General features: G+C 39.8%; 1 protein-coding gene across 2 annotated transcripts in view; it reads right to left on the reverse strand.

The window, feature by feature from the left end:
• Positions 1 to 24,733, reverse strand: part of LOC113407039 (amphiphysin-like) — a 186,515-nt gene that overhangs the window by 68,197 nt on the left and 93,585 nt on the right. For both annotated transcript variants that reach the window (XM_026654124.1, XM_026654122.1), the window contains exons 3-7: positions 19,070 to 19,124; positions 9,557 to 9,651; positions 5,457 to 5,552; positions 2,708 to 2,815; positions 1,718 to 1,803 (exon numbers count right to left, since the gene is read on the reverse strand). In XM_026654124.1, the coding sequence (XP_026509909.1) occupies positions 1,718 to 1,803; positions 2,708 to 2,815; positions 5,457 to 5,552; positions 9,557 to 9,651; positions 19,070 to 19,124 (440 nt within the window). The remainder of the gene's footprint in view (positions 1 to 1,717; positions 1,804 to 2,707; positions 2,816 to 5,456; positions 5,553 to 9,556; positions 9,652 to 19,069; positions 19,125 to 24,733) is intronic.

A 24,733-nucleotide genomic window follows, 5' to 3' on the forward strand; every position in this document is an offset into this window, starting at 1 on the left:
CTTATCTCACATAGGGCTTCTATGGTGGAGAACATTATAGTATCCGAGTGCTCACAAACATTAATGAATATATTTTCACAGCATCCCCGTGAGATGAGGTGGCATTATTTCCATTTTACAGATGGGGAACTAAGGCACAGAGACATTAATGTCAAAAGCACACATTAAATATTGGGTGATCCATTTGAAAATCTGTGGGGTTTTTGAGGGCATTTAACAATGTATGGTTCTTTTTTGTTCGGAACACAGTCTCACAGAATTCAGTTGCAGTCAGCACTTCTGCAAATCTGATCTCCAGGGTGTCAAATTGGGCATCCAGAAAATGAGGTACATACAGTTAGTGACCTCCTGTGAAAAGTTTGGTTCAAGTGACTTGCACAGGATTGCACAGGAACTCTGTGACAGAGACAAGGATAGAATCCATTTCTACAGACCACCGTTCAACTGTCGTAATCACAAGACTGTCCTTTATCTTCCTGCATTACACCTTCCAACTTCTGGAACAAATGAGCTTCATTCACTAAACAAACCTGATTCATTCTCCAACCACCATCCATCGCCTCACAGGCTGTATATGTACAAAGATTGATGGCAAGCAGTAAGTTTTAAAACACAGATGCCTAAGTAGAGCATGCAAAATATGCACACATATGTAAAAGAAAATAATTATGAATGCAAAATACACAATTGTACATGCATGTAGGTATTTGCATAAAGACGTTTGTGAGAGCAATTAATTGTTCTATGTGTGTATGAACATTTTTTGAAATTGTTTGATTTTTTTTTTAATTTTGTCCTGAAAATGTGTCTTTGGCTTATATTAGTGCAGGGAAATCTGAATAACCCTAAGAGCATAAAAACTTCATTTCTCGCCTGTTTGGAAATTCCACATTCAATTTCTCCAAATTTTCACCAACAAAAAAAATCGCCTTTGGGCTGAGAATAAGCCTGAGAAATTTCATCCCAATGGGTTATTTTTCTGGAAAGTAGTAAGTATCTAAAAAATAGGGGCTTTGAATGAATGTGCTTCCTGAACCATGACTATAGGCTCAAATGTATATGGAAATTCTATCAACCATTTAGTCTAGTTAGAAGGTAACAGACACACTGTAATGAAAAGGACATGTATGCCAAGGTGTGTGGTGTAGACTTTTTGTTTTGGTGTGTAGTTGGTTGGGTTTTTTTGTTTGGTTTGTTGTTTCTTTTGGTAGCCCGTAAAACAAATGTATTGAGGTGATAAGTGCCTGAAAGTACGAACACCACAGAAAAATCTGAACTCATCTCACTTTAAATAGAAGTTTAGAGGACAATAGTAGACAGAAATTCTGGCTGCCCCAAGCATCCTTTTTTCAAGTCTCATTTGTCAAATAATGTAACGCTCTAATGGGACATTTCTCTGCCATTCTTGTTCACCTGCCTATTAAATCTAAAATGAAAATACAATACCTGCATTTTACAATTATTTATCTCTTTCTGGTTCTTTTTAAATTGTAACTTGTAACACAGGCACTGCCATGCAATTTTAAAGAAAACAAGCTGCTAGAGATGCTCAGAAATTATGGTTCTGATACTGGTTCTGACACTGGGGAGTAGGACCTACTTCATGTACTGGGCCAGCCATTCTGTGACACACATTAAAATTCAGTGGACGTTCGGAGACTAATTCTATTAGGTTCTTTGAAAATTCTAGCCTATATATGCAAGTTGTTTGGCTTACCTTGACCATAGAGATGGCAGCTCTTCTTGTAAATCAATATTAAAGTCTTCAAACACTTTCTGTGCTTTTTGAAACTCTTCTTCTGCCTATAACAAAGCAAGACATGTTGGCTTTTATTCTCCAAACACAGTGAAACTGCACAAATCCGTTTTTTTATTAACAAAAGAAGAGTGTAGGTCAAACTACTGTTGTTTATTATAGCGTATAAAACTCACTTGTTTCATTTTGCAAAGGCTACTGCAAACATTTTTGTCTAGTTTGGCTTGCACAGGTTTGAATCTCAGGCATTTCTGGTTCCAAAGAATACAACCAAAACCGAAAGAAAAAGTCTTTTTGTGTCAAAATGTGCAAAATCACAAGTTCCATGCGGTTTCAATGGAAACAATAAATTGGCCCATCTTTACTGTAGAGGTTCAGAGCTTCTCTAAACCTTTGGTGAACCTTTGCTGAATCTTGCATTTGTAACAAAACTGAAACTCAGCAATTTTCCAAAGAACTCACATTGTAACGTCATTTTCTCAGTTTTACTATTTACACTCTTTTTCTTATTTATTTACAGAGCGATAGACAATATTCTGAAGAATTTAATAATCCAGGGCAAGATCCTGCAACCCTCATTCATGTGAGCAGATGCTGTTAAATCAGTGGGACTACACATATGATTATGGGCCGTAGGATGAAGCCCCCCATGGTGGTCTCATCTCGGTGCAACTGATCCCTGTACAAAAGGCAAGCACAAAGCCTATGCACCCCTTAAATCCCAGTGCAACTCAAAATAGGACTTAAATGGGACTCACTCCTGCAAGAAGCTGAGCACTCTGGCCCTGATCTAGCAGAGTGCATAACGTGTTTAAACGTCAGCATGTGAGCAGTCCCATTTTCTGAAATGGAAGAGAACAGACTCTGTGCTATCCATTGTGCAGAAATAAATGTCACCCAGACTCAGGACGTCTGCTGCCAGTAACATTATTATTTAAAGACATACCCTACCTTTGTAATTCTGCTTTCATCTCTTCTTTTTGAGCTCTGCAAGGCTTCCAAGTGATGTCTTGCACTGTCATAGTCCACCAGCTTTCTGCTTCGCTTTGCAATGCGAGTCTGCAAAAAAAATCAGCACTATTGCCACACATCCAAACAATTTGAGATGGAACTTTCATTTAATTTGCTTTAATTTGTCTTTGATTCTTTACCCTCTCACTTGCAATCTAAACTTTATTTATCATAATATTGCACAGTGAAAGCACATTTGGTGAAAGAGACAATTTAGGTAATTTATTATTTTAATACGAAACCTATTTATTGAGAAATAAGGGTGTGACAAGAGATGTGTGTGTGGAGAGTTTGCAGGACTGGAATCTCACATATCGATTTTATAATATATGAACAGATGCATCTTTATCTCCAGCAGTGTGAATTGACTCATTAAACTATACTATAATGGTATCACAAACTATCTTCCCTTTCATATTACACAGTGTGTGAATTTAATGATTAATATATATTAACTTTTTTCAGAGTTAGGAAAAATGCTGAAAACACACTTCTCAGCATGACTTCTTTGAATACATAATGAATACATTTAATTATTTAATTTTGACATCACATAATGGGAATTCCAATTAAGCTACTGTAGGTATCGTAGGACCTCTCATAATACTAAAGAAGGTACCTTGGAAAATTCCTGACACAACAGTAATGCATATTGTATATAAATTTCCTTTTATAATACTGTGGACCAGATTCCAGGCTGCAGCTAAAGAGAACTGGGCACAGCTCAGGAACAGGAGTGGGACTTTATCTCACCTTGAGCACCCAGGACTTTAGGTTGTCCTGGTGCTAATGTTGTCCCTGGTGTCAATTATAGCAGGGGCTGAATGTGCAACCCTTAGTCACAGCTAAAGATCATCCCATCATAAGGAAGCTCTGGCTGTGGCCCCCTTTTCCTGGCTATTTTTCCTATGTCAGCAGCCTGGGTAGTGCTGAAGTCACTAAGCTGGTTCTATGCCCCACTAGGATGCCTCAGTACTACCGGAATCTTCTAGTGGCTGGCTAAAATGACTTCAGAGCAGCTTTGCACCAATGGCGAGATGTAAAGTTGACCCAGCATATCAGAGGATCTGCCCCGTGTCTCAAATGAGACTGTAAGTAAACTTGCCAGTTATGGTGGTGATTTTTGCAATATGGCCGCCTGTTTTATAGAAAGTCATTGAGTCCACTCTTTCCTTTCAAATAAGCGCTGATCAGCCCTTAGATGACAATTTTGAGAGTCACTATTAGCATAGGCCTGATTCAAACCAGCAACACAGAAGCAAAAGGACTAAATTAATCACAGGCACAAGTGGCTGCACCTCAGTCAATCATGGGTGAAAGCTTGAGACCCAATTCCACAGTATCTGAAGCCATCCAATCTGGCTATGGCTCTTAAAATGGATGGTGTTAACATAAGCTGGCTACAGCTTTGATGGTATCCATAAAGGTAACACATCAGGATGTTTGATTACAAAGATCGCTCCAAATTCAGTTCAATTCCCAATTTCAATACATTTTGACATCCTTATCACCTCAATAGCATTTCATGGTGAAAACAAAGCTGAACCCAGCATTTCTTGAAATATCAGAACACAGGCCTTTAACAAGTACCACCAAGAGCTGTAGCCAATCTTGACTGGCTTTAACTGAGTCCTGTTTTAGTGTGTAATTCAGCTGTCAAGGCCACAAAATGGTAACCTTAAATTTCAGCCAATCACAGTCTGTAGAAACTGAACATTTCTGCCCTTCCGAACAAAGCTGAAATCTTTATTTATTTTTTGATGCTTTGGAATAAGTATCCAAAGGATGGCATCTACCTGGCAACTAAATGTGAGTCAGGATTGCTTTGAAAATTTACAGTATCATCCAGTTATAACATTCTCCTTCCTCATCGTCTATTGGGTTAATGAGTTGTTTTCCTTAAAGTCCCATCTCTTCTTTAGTCATGTACTTATTATGTACTCCTCCACTTTACACTGTTGATCATCACAGCCATGCTCCAAGGCCCCAGTCCAACAAGGCACTTAAGCATTTGATTAACTTTAAGCATGTGAATAGTCCCATTGTCTTCAAGTGTTAAGCTTTGTGATTCAGTGTTTTACATTATTGAAATTTCATATGATTTGGGTGCATGCTACTTTGAAATCCTTACAGGGAAGACAGAATTAAAAAGGGACTTGGGGAGTGTATGTTGTGATTTGTATAATAGCAGTCTCTACTGAGATGTATTACAAAGCTTTTGTGATTGATCAAATCACAGAAACCATCTATTGCTTCAAATTCAACAAAGAAAACAAGTGACTCGAACATCCAGAGGTGCATCTAACCAAGAAAAGAATAATGACAGAACTCTTCTGATTCTAATAATTCTGCTGTAACACTTTGGTCTCAAGGCCTTGCTCCAGCACTGCTGAAGTCAGTGGAAGTTATGCCATTGACTTCAGTGGGAGCAGAAAAGACCTACATAAAAGTCTGAAATACAAAGGCTAATTTAAGAAAATCAAATGGTGCTACTGCATAATACTTAATTTTGTTCACTCAGGAAAATAGCATAGACTATGAATGGAATTTGCTTACAGAATTAGATGTGTTACATTCCACATGAGAGCTGGCTTCCTGTATATTCTTTATTCCATTTCTCTCATGATCATGACTCAATAGTAATCGGTAACCTTTTAATTTTTCCCTCTATAGAAATGTATTACTGTACTTTGATATCAGGAAACTGTCCCAGGTATGTATCCAGGGTCAGCAATGATCCATCCACCAGCTTTTGATGAAAGTCTTCCCAGAGCACATCACATTTCTGTAAAGAAAGAGATAAGATACAGAGAAACACAGTTGACAATCACTCAAAATTTAGGGGAAACACTTATGTAAATGGCAAAACACTTATGTAAATTGCAACGCTTAATTCTCCTGGAATCTTATTATGTTCTTCCTGCAAAAATCAGAATTTAGTTGTGAAATGGATAAAAAATCTTCAATGTGAGTTTTAATTTACAATAGAATAGATTTAACTCCGGTAATCAATTAAAAAATGTTGCAGTCTTCAAAGTAGTAGCAGTCTTGGAAAGTCATGAATCCAAGCTTTGCAGGATTACTACTGATTCTAACAGGCCCAAAACCAAAGTTACTCTATTTCCCACCTATAAATAGGTTCACTGATATGTACATCATAACCTCTTCTCTAATGAGCAGCAAAACACAACTAAAACCAAAATAAAATAAAATGAATAAAAGGTGGTTCCTTCATCCACTAGAGTGATTTGTAACCTCAGTTTTGATTTTTCAGTAAAATGTATGGACAATGGAGAAATTGGGTTTATTTTATTTTATTTTAACAGTTGTTTTCTGGTTGAGTATTCCCCTGGTCTGGAAGAAGTCATATATTCCCCATATTTGTTTCTCTCTGCCTATCATTAATAAAGCATTTTGAAGGCAAATGGCTGGCATAAATAGTTCTGCCTCACAGAACTCAAAGGATCTGTAAGTCAAAAAATTTGGATTCAGGATACAAACCACTGCTACTCCAACAGACAAAAAGTCCCATTCTTCACATCAACTTCACATCACATCCATTCTTTGCATCAGCTGGGGGCTAGCTCACTCCTATGTAAAGTCGTGGGGGAACTGCCAGAACATGCTCCTTGGAATTCTCCTATCATTGAGCATGTTAATGCAGCTGGACTGATTAGGAGTACTATGGAGAAATGAGTGACATCCCATGCCAGATGCAAAGTTCTGCTGCTGCTGCTAGAGATCAGTGCTCTTAAAATCTCCTGGGACTTGGTTTCTCAATCTTGGGATTTGAACAGGTGCCGGGCAGGTCACAATCACCCTGCTCTTCTCATGTTTCTAAATGGGAGGGGGATCCCACCTAGATAAGAAGGAAGTTTTGTGGTGATCCTGGTATGGGAAGAACGAGAACCACTGCCCTACAGGATCCATGGGCAAGCAGCGGTCCTGAAGGCTATTTTCTAGTGACACTGTTTACTCATTCTGTGCCACAAGACAGACATATTGTAAATGCAGTATGACACAAGATGCCAGAATTTATTTAATCTATTTCCTATCATAATTGCAGACTCTAATGAATAATACTCCATTAATAATCCATTAATCACACTTAAAAATCCATATTTATTAACACAATATTTAATTACAGTTGTGTAAAAAGCAGCAAAGCATGAGATCATAGCAAGCAATAGCAATTATGGTACATTGGCATTTGAAATTTGCAGAGACACATTTTAGATAAATTAAAATCTTGGAGGTTTTCAAAAAGTTAATGGGACTGAAAAGCACTTGCTGAATAAATGATTAGTGCCTCAAATCACCTTCTCTCCTCACATAAAGATCAAGGTCATTTAGATGGAACAATTTAGGAATCATTGCCTGTGGACTTGACAAGGTAAGCATATTCTCCTAAACTGTATTTTCAGTAATGCATAAATCTATAACATCACGTCCAAACTTCAGATTAAATTGGAAAAGACTCAGCTGTAGAAACTACAGTGTGTCATGTGTTACCCTGTTTGAGACCATATTCACACAGGTAGGGAGATAGAAGATTGTTCCTGTATGTAACAGAGACCAAAACCCGGCTGTGTTCTCAGGTAAACTACTGTGACTCCAGGGTAACTCCTCTTAAATCAGTGAGAATACTTTGGATCTACACCAGTGTGCGATGGATCTGCTAAGCAGGGGACTACAACTCGCATCGCCCTCTCTCCACGGCACTTCCCTACCTATTTCCATTATTGGAGCTCAGGGGAAAACTTAGATCATCAGGGCTGTTCATTTCTACCCACCAAGTAGCACTCGTACCTCTGGCTCCTGCCTTTTACGTCCTGCCAGCCAAATTTGCCATTTGGAATCCCATTGCTGACACCAGTGTAAATTACTGGGGTTTCTCATGACCGGACTACACCAAGTCCCTAAGGTTCCAGTGGCATGCTAGGTGCATCAAGATGCAGAGGCAAGCACTGCAGGTGCTTCAGCACCTAGGCCTTGTAGGTGCTAGCCCTCGTGGGATTCAGTAACCACTCAGACCCATGGCTAAGCGAACGGGTATTTTACAGGGCTGGTAGGCAAGGAAATGGTTGCAAATACCCTAGGTATAGAGGCTTAAACAGTCACAGTTCAAAGTGAGCAATAGTGGTTCTTATTCAGGTCCCTGGGGCTGTCTAACCGAGAGACTGGGCTCTTCATTCCTAGTGCCTGAGGTGCCATCTCCAGTTCAGCTTCCATTCAAGCAAACAGGAGCTTGCAGACTAGTCTCAGTCAGTGTCCCCCTTTGAGACCCTTCTGCACTGGCTTCCTGCCCAGCTGCTGCTGTTCTCCTGTGCATACCACACTAACCTGCACCTGGCTGTAATATTAACAGCCACAATCTGTTCCACATGCATTTCTGTATACAGTTCTTGAGAAATCTGCTCTGAATTCAGCTTCTCTGCAGCAATTCTTGCCATGTGGCTACTGCCTCCCAGCAGAGCCCAGTCAGCTCTTGGTTCAGGATCTTTCCCCTTACCTGGCCAGGGGAAATGGAAATGCAGTGGGATGGGGGACTGATGTGAGTTGTAGTCCCCTGCTTAGCAGATCCATCACACAGTGAATCCAGAGTAACTCTTCTGGAATCAGTGGTAATACTTTGGATTTACAATAGCGTTTATGAGATAAGATTCTGTCCCCAAGTCCAAAATTAGCAATGATGTAAATGGTAATATAAGTTATATGTAAGATGTAAGTTGTTCAGACAATACATTTAAGTGGGTATAAGCAGTGAAGTAGTATAACTTACACTGATTTGGCATTGTGTGTGTTTACAACACAAATGTAACTTATAGTCCATTGGCAGGGAGCAAGGTGGGAGGAGAATAGCAGGAAAAGCTATTAACAGGAGAGTTTGTGTTTGTTTTTCCTGCTACAGCTCCCACACTTAATACCAGATCAGTACAAATAACATTTGATTATAATTTACATTAGTTTTCTGACCAACTTACACCCTCTTGTCATCAGTAAATTTGCCCATAGACTTCCATGGGATTTAAACTTGCTTACACTTGCTTCCTAATTTGGCCTCTAATATTTATTACACCCTAACGAAAGAAATTCAATAAAAGCACCACCACCACAAAGCCTGGTCCAAAGATAAAAGGGTCATATTCTACTCTCACAATGTTGTAAATCTGGAGTAACTCTTCAGTGGAGTTACTCCAGACTTGCACCACTGTAAACAAGAACAGATTCTGGCTAGACAAAAGTCAGTATGCAATCAGGTATTCTTTCTCTTATAATTAGTCCTACCATTATTACGAAATACTACAGGATGATCATGAACATTCAAAATCTTATAAACGTGCATATAAGATGCCTCGCAGTAGCTTGTCAAATAACTGTTATTGAGCCTGAGTCTGCTCTCACTTCCGGTACACTGAGGTAAATCTGGAGTAACTCCAGATTAATGAAGTTAATACAATTACCTGGGTTTTAAACGAGTGTGAGTGAGACGAAAATAAAGGCCATTATGCATAATAGTTTAGAATGTCAACCAAGTTTTTATTTTAAAAATAAAAATAATTATTTTAAGAACACACTTTTCCACTATCGCTGCATTATGATGTAAATATGGTTCATGGAGTGTTTTCTGATTACTATGAGATGCTCTCTAGGAGGCCTACAATTACATTCTGCACCAATACATTAGTACAGTAAATGAGGAACTCAGTGACTTAAGGTTAATATTTCCATTCTTTGGTTCAGACAAATCTATTCTCAACCACGTTTCTTCACATTCACACCTCTTACCTCTCCAACCATTTTCACATCCTCCCGGCCGTACCATTCGGGCTCATATACTTCATGAAGAGACTCTGTAAGCTTCTTAGAGGCCTCTTGCATGCCTAGGATTTTGTAGAAAAACAATATATTATTCTACGCAACACAGGGAATAGTGGGTCAAATCTTTATTTACTTCCACCTTTTCCCCCTTCTATATAAATAGGACCCTACCAAATTCATGGTCCATTTTGATCAATTTCATGGCCAGAGGGTTTTTAAATTTGTCTATTTCACATTTTCAGATGTTAACATCTAAAATTTCACGGTGTTGTAACTGTGAGGGTCCCAACCCAAAAGGTACCCAGAGATGGGACTGATCTCCCCCCGCCAGAGAGTGGCAAGTCATGGGAAGGACAAGTCCTGTCCCTCCCTAGCCTGGCCAGGACTCACAGCTAGGAGCCCCGAGCTGGGGCGCTCACAGCAGCAAGGGGGAGATGGGACCCACCTCCACAAGCCTCCTCTGGCTGCAAGAACCTCCGGGGCTGCTGCCCAGCCCCAGCGCTTCCTGCAGCATGTGGAGGCACCCAAAGTGATCTCCCCACCGAGAGTGGCTGGACTCACAGCTAGGAGCCCCCAGCTGGGGTGTTCCCAGCAGCACAGGGGAGATCAGATTTCATGGGGAAGGGCTTATTTCATGGTCTGTGACATGTTTTTCACGGCCATGAAATCGGTAGGGCCCTATATATAATGTTTGTTGGTGTGGTAAGAATGTAGCTTTCAAAGAGTTTAAACAAAACATAAACCTTCATGTTCAGGGCATAAACCAGCCACTAACTACCTGGAGTTAACAAGAAATGTCCTTTATAGTCTATTATGAGTGTGACAGAGTAGGGTATCTTTGTATACACTTATGAACTCCATTTTGTATTAGGTGCTGAACATGTGTCTAAACTGTCCCAAGGCAGTGTATTGAATTACATTCAGATAGCAGCTCTGCCCATTAAGATAGTGGCTCTGCACAGGAAAATCACTTGAAAACTTGTTGAAGGACTGTCACTGAGAAGCCAACAAAATGGCAATCTGTAGCTATCAACTTTGAATGCTCTCAGCTCCTGGCTCACCCCCATGGAACAACGTTTTTCTATGCAGGTGGTGCTAGCATGAATGGGGGATGGGGCTGAAGCATGCCAGGGGAGCACATGGCAAGCAGGCAGAGACACTGTTCAAGACAGCATGCTACTCTGTGCAAGAGGCCAGCCAGTGTAACATGTAAGCAGGATGTGCAGGAGAGACTCAACCCAGCCTGAAACACTGACTCACATAAGGGGTGAGATCAGACTGGGGAAGGCGGCCTTTTGTCATTTTAAAAATCTGTAAGTCTTGAGTGCTTTCAAGAGTAAAGTGACTTTGGTTAAGAAATTCCTTTGCTAAACCTGTGTTCCTTCCTTTCTTGCCACATTGTCCCTGAAGGGGTTAAACAAGTAGCTCAGAGAGACCACAGCCTCAGCAGAGCTCTGTGGGAGCTTGTGTACATGACTGGTAGTTGGGAGCTTGGGAGGATTGAGGCACAGGTTTCAGGGTTTAGGGTAGCTGCATTGCAGTCCCATGTCCCAAGAAGGGATCAGACAAAGGGTCTGAGCCTGGAAATGTGCCTAACAAACCCAAAGCTAGAAACAGTGACTATAATTCTGTCCAAACCCAGTTGGCTTGAAAGCACATGGGACTCAGTGTAGGAGTCCACTCGCAACAGACTGGTGGTCATACAGAGGGGTACTGTGCCAGGTTGTAACAATGAGATTCTTATACCCTCCTTTGAACCATTGGCCATTACTGGTGAGAAGATAGTAGACTAGCTAGACCATTTTAATCACTCTGTAATATACAAAATGTCTGATTTCTTCTCACTTACATTGATGTAAGTAAGAAGTAACTCCACTGAAGTGAGCACAGGTAACATCAGTCTAAACCTGTGAGAGGAGAATCAAACCCAGATCAACTGGTTTGACTGAAGTAGATGGGAGTGTTGCTGTTAATTTTAATAGTGGATGAAATCCTGGCTCTATCTGCAGAAGTGAACTGACCCTTCCTGAGATAACCTTAAGGGTTAGGCCAACATTATAATTACACCCAAACTTTATTTAAACTTTTACATAAAACCTGCTGAAATGAGCTGAATTCCAACGACAACAAAACGGAATGCTTGAAAAAAATCCAGCTTTTTAATTACAAAAAAATTGCCAGCCAAAATCTTTGTTTGCTACGGCACATCTGCTCTGCCTTGGAAATATCTCTAGTGTAAGCTTTAGAATTAACCCTTAATTGACTGAATTTCAGAATAACAGTGAAATTTTGATCTTCCCTGGAAAGAAATACAGACGTTACCCCCTAAATCTGGAATAGCCTGAAACTCCTGTTAGAATACTCCAAGGAAGGTATTTTGTGATCTGCTCAGTGACCCTCCCACTCATTGCCCACTCTTTGAAAAACACACGGGACATTAAAAGTAAAATGATAAAGTACTTTTCTGTTTACAAAAATGATTTTCTATGTAGAAAAGAAAAAAAGAAAAAAGATTTTTCTTTTCTGGCCTCTCCATGGAAGCTTACGGGAAGGAGGGGCACAAGGGTCAAGCACAATGGGAGCTTTTGCATTCAATCTTGCACCATTAAATCCATGGGTGTCTCGTCACTATATGAGCAGGCTGGGACCAAGGAATGCTGGAGCACCTCAGGGCTCTGACTGCTAACAGAGGTTTGTGTGGAAGAGGGTAGGAGACCAAGGAAGGGGAGAGAGCAGGACCAAGCCTCATCCCACCCCCGTGGCAGGCCAGTGGAGCTGGCTGAATGCAGAGTGGCGCTTTCACTGCACTCACTTTAAAGATAGTGCACTGTCTGTGTGCTTCCCCAGAGCAACAGGAGACACTGTGTGCAATCCTTCACAATGCTCCGACTGGGCTTGGTGCACCACTGCCAGTGTAGGACTGTTATTTAATGCCACAATCTAGCCCAGAGTGTTCAAATTGATGGTAAGGGCTTAAGGAAGATTTCCCTCCCTCTGCTGGAATTCACTCTCCTCTCTAGATATGGCTACCTGATCCTTGCTAGGAAAGATGCATCACTGGACCTTAAAGGTATTACTGATTTTTTTTTAAATGTGATTTAGAATGTACCAGACAAAATGGAGAGGATTTTCAAATATTTTAGTAGAGCTCTATATCAAATCCTCTTTCTACTGCCACAAATTAATTCAGCCAGTAAAAAAAGAAACAAAGCAGCATTGTTGCTTTTAGGAATACTGTGTTCTGACCATTCACTCAATAAAAATGCACACATCCTTACTCACACTTTGATCCACTCTGAAACATCATTCTTCTGCCCTTGAGCACACTGCGTACTACACCCACAACATATGTTACTGCAGTACACACGCCAACAAAGCCCTTCGCTTTATATCTAGCTGCTGTTTACATTCAACTCAGACACAGATATGATACTGTGCAAACAAAAATCAGTGCTGAGTATAAGATCATCTCTATTGACAGATACTTTCTTTTAAACATGATATTTTATATAAAAACAATAAAAAAGCACATAAAACTGTATATGTATAAATAGATGCACAGAGGAAATAGCAAATAAAAACAACAACAAATACCAATAACAAAATTCAACATTCATTATTTGTAAAACCTGAAAAAACAAAAGGAAAACCAACCAACCAACCACCCCTGAACATGTAGATATCATGCAGGGCATCAATTATTAAAATGACTAAATAGATAAATAAGTGAGAACACAACCTACGAGTATCGTGGATTAATACACACAAAACTGCAAAACTGACCAGACATTCTCATATTTTTTCCAAGCGAGACATTTTTTTCCATTAATGCAGTAGTAGAAAGGACAAATATTATTTAAATGTTGCAGATCCTAGTTATACTTCTGTTTTAAAAAAATGTAAAGACTCTTTATCATGCTTGGCCTGTATCAAAAATATACCAGAAAAGTGCAAACATAATATTTTATCAATGCCCAATAATCTGTTCTTTCCCCATATTGCTGTAGACCCTGTAGACCAAATTCAGATGTAACCTAAGATAACGGGAGTTGTACCTAGTTGCACCACAGGGCTAAATTTGGCCTCGTGACTATGATTCTTGCCTCCTGACTATTGTTTTTATGCTATATTTATTACTATATTCTTCATGTGTGTATGTATATATGTACAATGAACTACAGCCAGGCTTTCAGCGTGTGGCTTCCCATTTGTATGTGTGCACACAACTGTCTTAGCATGAACTCACAATGTCCAGGGATTATTGATTTGTATTCACATTCAATGTTCGTCATATACTGATAACTCTTATGTGTTCTTCAATACTGAAATTAAGAGGATTAGTGGCATTCCTAGGCTGTGTGCTGTCTCCCTCTCTCAACTGCTGTCACTGAGAAAGATAAATTACTTTAAAAAAGCCATTTAAGTTCTAAGGAATGGTAAAATAATTTGTACCAATGATGAGCAGTTCGCAATTCATATTTAATATCAATTGTTTGAATTAGTATTGCTTGTTCTTGGTAATTGGATCACTTACTATTTAATCACTAGAAATGATGAAATAATTGAGTTACTTGGTAAAATCTGTGTGAAATAATCCAGCTATTGAGGGCTCTATCTTTCCCCTGAGAGCCTTGCATAGATGAAATCTACTCCCTCTTTCCATGCAGAAGAGCCACCTTCCCTGGATCTTGCAAGGGCTCTTAGCAAGATTAGGGATCCACACATGCAGAAGGACAAGCCTGAAGGCAGCAGGCCAGGCATGGGAGGGAACAAGTCTGCCCCTACCTACTCTAGGAGTAAATTGCTTTAAACATTATAAAGCGTGAAGAAGCGGAGACCTTCCAAGATGTGATGCTTCCACTGATGGGTGTTTCCAGGGGCAGCAGGGTATCGGAGTCCATAATGGCACAGCATCCATGAAACCAGGCTGCCAGGGAGCCCAAAGCCAGCAGAGAGCCATGGATAGGGTTCAGAGGAACAAGGTTGCTATGTGGTGGGCCCTGAACTCCAGTTGCTCCCTTGTGATCTACACATTCTGGGGCTGACCTCCTTGTTCCAAATGGAGAGCCCTGCTCAGTCTATGAGAAATTTCTGTACATGTGGCTTGAGCTAAGCAATCTGGCCTGCCTCCTAGTATTTTATTACTCGAGTGGGGAGGGGTCTTTTCCAAGTGAGGTTCTCGGAGGAATTAACAGAGTTCTTTAGTAAATCTTATCCAAAAGACAAATTCTAAGAAATGAAATGGCTAACTTTAAGTAATTTATGTCGATGTGTGATAGGAGCTAATTTGTCAGCCACAGAATGTGAGAGCTTTCCTACAGCTCTTCTGAAGACCAGCTGTCATTTCCATGTCATATCAAATGATCAAAGAAAGACAGGGCTTGACCCCGTCACTTTGCATCCACAAATAACTGCAGGTAAACATCTACATGCCTTTGTGTACCTTGCAAATAAATTAGAGGTGCAAAAAGGGAGGTTGATTTAGGATTTATTTAAAATTCAGGACCATTAAACGCAACCTTGATTAGAGCCAACTACAACTCTCTGTGGCTTTTGAAGAGCTCAGAGATAAAAATCTCAGAGAGCCCTGAAGGCACCTGATACTAGAGAGGTTTGAGGGAAGGAAGGACCCCAGCCATCAGATGAAAACTATAGTAATCAGGGAAATTTTATCCACTCCCTTAATCCTCTACTCTATGACAGTACTAATATAGGTTGAATAGATGCAGCGAAATGTAGCCACAATGATACAGAAATGCAGGCGAGGTGTAGCATTCTCATATTAGCATCTCATAAAATCAAATATTCTACACTCATTTAACACAATTACCTTATTCCTTCCAATGGTCACCAGAAAAGAATAAGAGCCATAGAGGGACAAGAAGGGCCTGGATAGGCTAAAGCCAAGAGGTTTAGGAAGCACCACGGAGCTCAGGGAGGAGCATGAATGCTGTAGAAACTCTTTTCTTTTAGGAATGTGCATTATTAAAATTCAGAAATGATCTTTTTCTTTACATTAAAATGAATGAACAAAAAATGGTCAAAGAAGGGTCATTTGACTACACATTGTTTGAAGCATGCAATGATCTGCTACGGCTTTTCCACATTTAACTTCTAGAATCCTGTGATTCTAATGTCATGGAGTAAAATTAAGTTCATACCATGGCAGCTTTCTGCCAAATAAGAGAGAAAATCCTTTTAATTAGAGATTAAATGTTTCAGTTTGTCCACTTCCTCAGACTCAGATGCTGTTCTGCTGTACTTATATCTTTGAAAATAGCTACCAGTGTAATCTGTTCTGATAAGGGTATCAGCCGTCTCATCAAAAATGTATCCATAATTAAAGAGCAGCAATCGATGCAGGCTCTGTAATTCTGCTCAGAATGTCAAACTTCTGTTTCTGCCTAGCACATCAACTAACAGTATTCCCCGACTATAGAAACACAACATCTAAATATGACTAATTATTAATGATTATTTATTGCTATTACTGTAGTACCTAGGAACCTCAGTCATGGACCAAAATCCCATTGTGCTAGGCACTGTGAAAACACAGAACAAAAAGACAGTCCCTTCTCCAAATATACCAAGTCACTGTATACATTCTCTCTGTTAATATGGTTAGAAAGTGCTGACTCTCATCTCCTATGTATAAGTCCCCAATTGTTTGTTGTTGTTATTATTTATTTGTTGAACTCCAACAATGTGCTCAGCACAGTAAAATACACAAAATGAAGACAGTCCCTGCCTTGAAGAACTAACAATTCAAGAACAGTTGTACTATTCAGTAAGTGCAATTGTGATAAAGTAGCAGAATTTCCATATGCCTCAAATGTCAGTGTTACAAGATAATATTATCATTTTACAGTGGAGGCACTGACCAGTTCAAGAACTATACACTGATCTGTTATTTGCTTTGCAGTGAACACTCTCAACTCATACTTGTGTGGGCTGGAATGTTGCAGTTTCAACTAATGCAAATTTTGGCATTAGGTTGAAGAATGTTCAGCAGTTTCCTCATCACTGATGTGACTGGACAATCTTCTGCTGCTTTTTCTAGGAGCTCATCTAAACCTTTCGGCACAACTACAAGCATAGGGCAACATAGACCTCTACAGCCCTTGGAGGAGTACCAGGGCACAGGTGTCTCTCTGAAGTACAATTCCTATGGCACTCCCCGTTCTCTGCGGATGGGGGAGCGTACTGCATCGGGGGGGAGGGGGAGGAAGGGAGGGGATTACTCCTGACTGACTACACCTTGTGCTCAGTTGCTCGCTTTTGGGTGAGCAGTCCCTGTTCCCCACCCACACCCAGAACAAGCTCCACATATAGCTCAGTGGTTTGAGCATTGGCCTGCTAAACCCAGGGCTGAGAGTTCAATCCTTGAGGGGGCCATTTAGGGATCTGGGGCAAAAATCTGTCTGGGGATGGGTCCTGCTTTGAGCAGGGTGGTGGACTAGATGACCTCCTGAGATCCCCTCCAACCCTGATATTCTATGATTCTATGAAGTGCTGTATGGCCACACAAGGGGAGAAGGGATTATTGCCCTGTGTGGCCATGCAGAACCCAGGCACAATTTAGCACAGTGTAAATATGGGGTGTTGTTACCTTTATGAAATAATATGTTTATTGTTTGCATAATCTTAGTATAGTACATTTACAGAAATTCCTCATTACATATTCAATATCACTGTCCCTTGTGTTTTTAACAAAAGCTGCTATATGTCTGCCTTGGCAAAAAAGATCATTTTGTGCTAAATATGATTCCCAACAAGGATGCCATTTGACACTAGTTGCGATTATGTTACTTTTCTTGAGATGATCACTGGGAAGGTACTGAGCCACCAAACTTATTTCATTCATCATATTAGTAATAAACTGAGTTCAACAGATTTTCAAATGTAGACGACAAGCAACGTTACGAGAAACATTCAAAGAGACCAGCATTACCGATAAAGCGAATCAAGAACTTTCACATAAAGTAAAAGTAAATTCGGTGCAAAGGGTAGTCTTGTTAAATAATGAAGTAAATAAAGGATGTTAAGGGGCAAAACATTAAAAAATAATTAGAGATGAAGAGGAGGATTGTTGTCACCAGCACAGAAATCCAAGCACCGTGAAAATAATCAGCCTACATTGAGGAAAGATGATCTGGCTAACAAGCAGCCACATCATAATTTCTTTCACTAAATATATGGCTGGTAATGCTAGGGGTCTGAGTAATGATGATACAATAGTAGCACCAGGCATTGCCAAAAAAAGGAATTCATATTCCTTCCAACTAAAATAGCTTGTTCTGATCTAGATACCAAGGAATGTCACATGCCTGTTATATGAATTTTTTGTACAGTGCCTTGCACAATTATACAAACAATAAATGGTAAACAACAACTTGAGCCATTCTTTTTACTCCCGTATTGTGATTCTCATCAACAAGAATTTCCTAGAATATCCATGTCCTCTGAAACTTTGTTATGACTTGCAGTAACTGCAACAAGAAATCCTTTGGGCACTGTAGCTAGCTGGTCCATGTTAGAGCATCTTGGGGGTGGGGCCGGATAAAGAATCAGGAAAATATTATCATCTCTCTAATGGCCTCCTTCTTTTGCTATCCCCAGAGAATCAGGCCCCAAATACCTTCAAAGGTTTTATAGAAGAGGCAATTACAAAAGAGAAACCTCTCTGCAGGGAGTAACTGTGTTCAGTGGGTTGGATTTACATGTCCACTAGGATTTAAACAACTCTGCTTTATCCCCGATGTTTGGCTGATGTGCAGTGAACTTCTGTGGAGAGCATAGAAAACAACTCAGGTCTGGGTTTGATCCCAAAAGAAGAAATTATTTTTTCTTTGGTAGATGAAAGGTAATATATTATGGACCCGACAGTCAGAAAGGTGTAATAAACCTCAATGCAAAGACTTAGAGCCTGAGTCAGACTGATCAGGAGTGAGAGGAAGTGATCCACTGCCTGAGCAGAAAGGTCTTCGGGCATTATGGCTGAAAAGATCAAGTGCAGTGTTCACAAGTGGTAGCATGTTCACCAGTGGCCTCTATTGGGACATAATATTTTCTGGATACTATCATTTGTGAAGGTGAATAACAGAATGCAAGCTCTGGTTTTTGCTTGTTCTGCGTGCTCAAATGGGAGTTTGTGCACATGAAATACAACACTTGTCTGCATAAGGAATAGCACGGAAAAATGCGTGTGCAAGGCTGCACGCATGTAATGAGGGGTCACACATTTTGAAATTCAGAGCTTAGACCACAGTGCCTATGCAAGATACTAAATCAGAAATGAGGCACCATGATGAGAAAAATGATCTCTCTCACTTGACCTTGTCTGTTGGGCAAGCCACACAACTACACTCTGATTCCCCATTGTGTATTTAAAATTATTTCAAAACAGCCGATTTGTTTGGGCATCTTTTTACAAAAACTATTAAAAAATAAATACAAATATTAAGCCTGTTAAAAAGTTACCTTTGATGGCAGCTAAATATCCTCGTAGCTCTCTCTGGAGCCTGGAACCTTCCGCCTGAAAAAAAGAAAGACATGAAAATAGAGGTTGTATATCTAGAATGTAGCTGAGCAAAATCCACGTACCTCCAGAGTGGGCATTTTCCACCAGTGTCTCATGGGCTTTAAAATACATCCATATAACAGTCATTTAAAATAACTGAAAGTGCCTCTACTGCTTAATTAGCAATAAAAACCAATTTCAGAAAATATCCATCAGATCATGCCACATTATGACTCATTCTAAACATTACATACACCTTCTTTGTGCGAGTGTGTACATGTACAAACACAGATACACACTCGCAGATGTTGGCTCGTATAAATCTTATGCACCACTTAAACTATCACTTGAAGTTTTAGTTGGAGCACAGTCCTTGTGCTGGCCCTCCACACAGAGAAGAATTCCAATTAGCAAGAGAGTCATGTATTTCAAAGCCAAGGCCTGATCGACATGTATGATATCCTATCTTTTCCCTAACAATGATGAACATGTAATTAATTAAAATCCAGAATCCCCACCTGCTAGAGAAGTCAATGGAACTACGCCAATTTATACAGTTGCAGATCTGGCCCCAACTGTAAATCTAATAATAGTTTGGCAAAGGGATTTCAAAAATAATTTAGAAGTTTTTTATTGGCTATTGTAAAAAATAAAGTCATTTTACCCTTTAAATTATTTCTAAAGGTCTTCTCAATCCTTATTGCACTATTAGCAATTTTTCAGAAAATTGCTGCCATAATGGCACTAAATAACCACTGAAATGTTACTGGAAACTTAATATCGTTCCAAAAGGATAAAGCAATCTTAAGAAAAATACTTTGGCAATAAAATCCTACAGTCTGCTCTGAAATCTTAACTGTTTCCTTTGCAAGTACATCAAAGGGATCTTTCTTTATCTATTATCAATATCCTTTGAGAATCCCAAAGATCATATGTAAGAATACTGATTGGTGTACTTTAGCTTGGATTGCAACACAGTTCATGCTTCACACTTTAGAGGAGTATTTACAAAAAAGAAAATCTGTCATATTTTAGTGCCCTTAAGCATACTTTAGATCCAAAAAGCTGTTCTTTAGGATACTTTTCATATTCTGAAGAATTAGGAAAATCTTAGATGTATATTACTGCCTAATATCCTTTAAATAGTTCTTTTGAAGCTATTGTTTAAGAATATTAGCTTGTTGTCAGATTTTCTCATGCATGTCCGAGCTCTGCCTAACTGAATCATCAGTTGTGTGTTCTGAGCTTTAATCATGTTTTTAATATGAAAGTTAGGCGCCTCTCTTGGGAGCTATCTGAACGTTCTCGGGGGGGGGGGGTGGATCTCAGCTGGTGTACACTGAAGTCAGTGGAGCTATGACACGTCACACCCGTTGAGGATCTGCCCTTAGGTGCCTAAAGTGCTCAGGTAAGGGGCGCATAAATGGCTGGGATAAGTATCTCTTGTGATTTTGTCAGATTAGATAAATACACAGTTTAAATGGTTTAATACAAATTATCCTCACCGAAAAAGGTAATACACCTAGGAGTATTACATTGATTTATGTCCTTTTGAAATGAATGTACTGTTGGAGTGCGAGCTATGTAGATTAAAGTTGTTTGTTTTCTGCAGAACTGGGCACTATGGGTGGCTGCAAAAGCACAATTTTCCATGCTGCCTGTAGACTGAAACTGGTGGGGAAGTTGTCATCACAGTATCAAGGAGGAGTAGAAGCTCTGGGCCACACTACTTACCCAAGCCAGGGAGAGGAGGGGAGTTTGTTCTCTGCTTTTAGCAGAGAAAGAGGAGCTGTGCGCTCTCTCTGATTTCACCCCACCACCAAGTCTCAACCAGTTCTGGAAGGACAACCTGTCTGGTGAGAGGATAATTCAGTTCCCATTCATGGTTTCTTTGCTGAGACAGTTAGCATGGGTTCTAGTCCAATTGTAATGGTGGGATTTTGGATGTAGACACACGTCTACTATGAACTAGATTAAATCCACCATCTCGTATCGCAAACAGACGGTTAGATTGTAAAGACTTTCGGTCGTTCATTAACTTGATGGATTTGACTCAGTGACAAACAACTGGAAGGTTCCATAGCCTGTTACTAATCCTCTGAGCTATCCAGGTCCCATTTTAAGTACGTCTATGTACTGTTCAGAGGTAAACTACAGAATTGTATATGATGTGCTACCACAGTTGTAGAATAACAAGCACGCAACAAAAGGTGCGGTAGTGACACAAGTTATTCAGGAAATAGTTTCCAATTCCACATACTATTTTAGGGTAACATCACAAAAACTATGTAAAAAGAACAGGAGTACTTGTGGCACCTTAGAGACTAACAAATTTATTAGAGCATAAGCTTTCGTGGGCTACAACCCACTTCTTCGGATGCATATAGAGTGAAACATTGAGGAGATATATATACACACATACAGAGAGCATGAACAGGTGGGAGTTGTCTTACCAACTCTGAGAGGCCAATTAAGTAAGAGAAAAAAAACTTTTGAAGTGATAATCAAGATAGCCCAGTACAGACAGTTTGATAAGAAGCAAGTGTGAGAGTACTTACAAGGGGAGATAGATTCAATGTTTGTAATGGCTCAGCCATTCCCAATCCCTATTTAACCCTGAGTTGATTGTGTCTAGTTTGCATATCAATTCCAGCTCAGCAGTCTCTCGTTGGAGTCTGTTTTTGAAGTTTTTCTGTTTTAAGATAGCCACCCGCGGGTCTGTCATAGAATGGCCAGACAGGTTAAAGTGTTCTCCCACTGGTTTTTGAGTATTATGATTCCTGATGTCAGATTTGTGTCCATTAATTCTTTTGCGTAGAGACTGTCCGGTTTGGCCAATGTACATGGCAGAAGGGCATTGCTGGCACATGATGGCATATATCACATTGGTAGATGTGCAGGTGAACGAGCCCCTGGTGGTATGGCTGATGTGATTAGGCCCTATGATGGTGTCACTTGAATAGATATGTGGACAGAGTTGGCATCGGGCTTTGTTACAAGGATAGGTTCCAGGGTCAGTGTTTTTGTTCAGTGATGTGTGGTTGCTGGTGAGTATTTGCTTTAGGTTGGGGGGTTGTCTGTAAGCGAGGACAGGTCTGTCTCCCAAGATCTGTACATCAGCTGAGCCATACCACAAGTACTCCTGTTCTTTTTGCGGATACAGACTAACACGGCTGCTACCCAAAAACTATGTAATATTTTATGGCCAATCAGTAAATGTCATGAGTTGCCAGTGACCACTAGACATACAGACATATGAAAAAAGGTCATATTTGATCATATCGACTGTTAGCATTATCCTTCTGTATGAACAGTCAGAACTTAAAATGTGCAGCTCTCTCAATCTGCACTATTTTAGGGCTCAAGTCACTGACGTATCTAAGCAACACAGAACTCCACCAGCAAATATTCTATGAGACACAGCCAGTTCCAACTTTCATTAACATCAATAGCAAAAGGCCCACAGACTTCAATGACAGGAGAATTAGGCCTTACTAGACAAAAAGGCAAATTTGCTTCAGAAATCCTCTGCCCTGTCAATTTTACAACGTAGCTATCGGTGAAGATATTTGATCAGCTAACAAACTGTTTTTTCACATAGTGAAATCAATGCACTCCTCTCTTGTTCCCACTATCCTGAAAGGATCCTGCACCCTCTCTCCTGTGGGCAATAAGAACAAAGAGAAATGCTTTGGCATATTGTTTTTCAATTTTGACCACATCTCATATTTTTCCCCTCTGTACTTTGAATGCTCCCATAGTCTTGTCTTACAATTTTAAAGGGTTTTCTTTTCTATTCTTCCAGGTTATGCTTATGGTGCTAGAAGCCGTGGAACACTGCAACACCTCACATCAGACATGAAACCGACATTTAAACCATGCATTTAAGGATGAAGTCTAGTGAAAGAAAAATACAACTACAGTGAAAGAAAAAAAACCCACTAAATCTTACTACTGTAATGAATGTGCTATGACAGATATATGCAGAGGATTCTCCTTCCTTTCTGGGCCATCACACTAAAGCATTTGCTAGCTCTGAAATCATTGTTGCATGAATTTGCATTAAGACAATCAGTCTATCAACTTTGTTAATTGAGATGTAGCTTCCTGAAGGAAAATAACTGGCAGGTACCAGTCTGCTGCTGTACTCATCTGTAAAGAGTGCACCTAAAAGAGATTTTAAAATCAAATCATGTCCTATTTATTCGCAAACACTGATGCCTATTTTATCATCATTGTATACAATAAAAACATGACAGCAAACAGAATAATAGTTTTATAATACATAAAAACAGGGGGAAAAAAAACCTCAAAAAGGATAGCAGAATCCTCACAATCCAGTTGTTTGATGTCAATGAGAATGTTACCATTAGGGTCCACATTGTCAAAATCGATACCATTAGGCCACACATTGTCGAAGTTAATATATATGTTCACAATAATCTCATAGGCAAATCTCATTAGATTGCACATACTAGTGATATGGGATGCTCCACATCCAAAATAATACCATTTGACCTATCCCTTACTAAAAAACAACACAAAACTCTACTGTGATGTCCAAAACAGTAACTTACAATGGTGTTTTGGACAATTATTGTATAAAAATCGTTGGTCTTATGGTCTCACATCATCCTCTTCTTCTCTTTTATTCACCAACCCTGGTGTCCTATTTTATAAGCAGCAATATCCTGTGGTCAACAACGGCATGAGCACCTCAGGGCAGGGGTCAAGCACAGACAGAATGTTGAGGGAGGCCAGGAGAATCCTTGACTGTTAAGGAGCCCCTAACCTTCCATAGCCATGGGGCTCCATGGTCCCTTAAACCAGTAATGCGCCCTTTTAATGAAAAATATAAATATGGTACAGTAGGTAGGCATATTTTGAATCACAGATTAAAACACTAAGGGCCAAATTCAGTCACATGAGGGACAAAATTGGTGTAAGACTGGAAACTTTTCTAGATGTGGAGGAAGAAAATTAGAAGTGGAGCTGCAACTGGAAGGCTCTGCCATCAGACACATTAGAAATGCTTTTCCCCCTCCCCCCCTTTAGAATGTGAATGTCGCCCCTTAGTGAATTTAGGAAAATTCCTTAGTATCAGCTTATGAAACTGTTACAAAGCATCATTGGTTCACACTTTCTCTGAACAAGAAAGATTGGGACATGATTTTCTTAATCATTTCATTTACAAGACGCAGCTACAATGCAATTTATGTAGCGAGGCTGAAATATCACGTACTTGATATCCGAAAGAAATAAATCACCTGAACTTAATGAGAGTCCAGAGCATTGTCTACCACCTGATTGCCACAGGTGCAGATTACTTGTTAAACTGTGAGGCAGAATTACAAAAGGGTTAATCATTTATGTAACCCTAAGCCTAACAGAATGTTGTCATTTTATAACTAAATATGTCTGGTACAACAGTTCAAATTAAAGCATTTCCTTTATCAGTCGGCTGACATGCTTTATTGAAATATGCAGTTATTAGTCTTAGCAAAAAAAACTAGGCTGTCATCAAGAGCTCTAATTTGCATACATTTTAGATGGGGACTGACATTCTTTAGAGACATCAAAGTACGAATTTAAAGAACTGTTAACAGCAGGAAAAGCTTGAAAAA

Source organism: Terrapene carolina, unplaced genomic scaffold (assembly GCF_002925995.2).
Source record: "Terrapene carolina triunguis isolate 2854851 unplaced genomic scaffold, T_m_triunguis-2.0 Scaffold182, whole genome shotgun sequence".
Classification (NCBI taxonomy): Eukaryota; Metazoa; Chordata; order Testudines; family Emydidae; genus Terrapene; species Terrapene triunguis.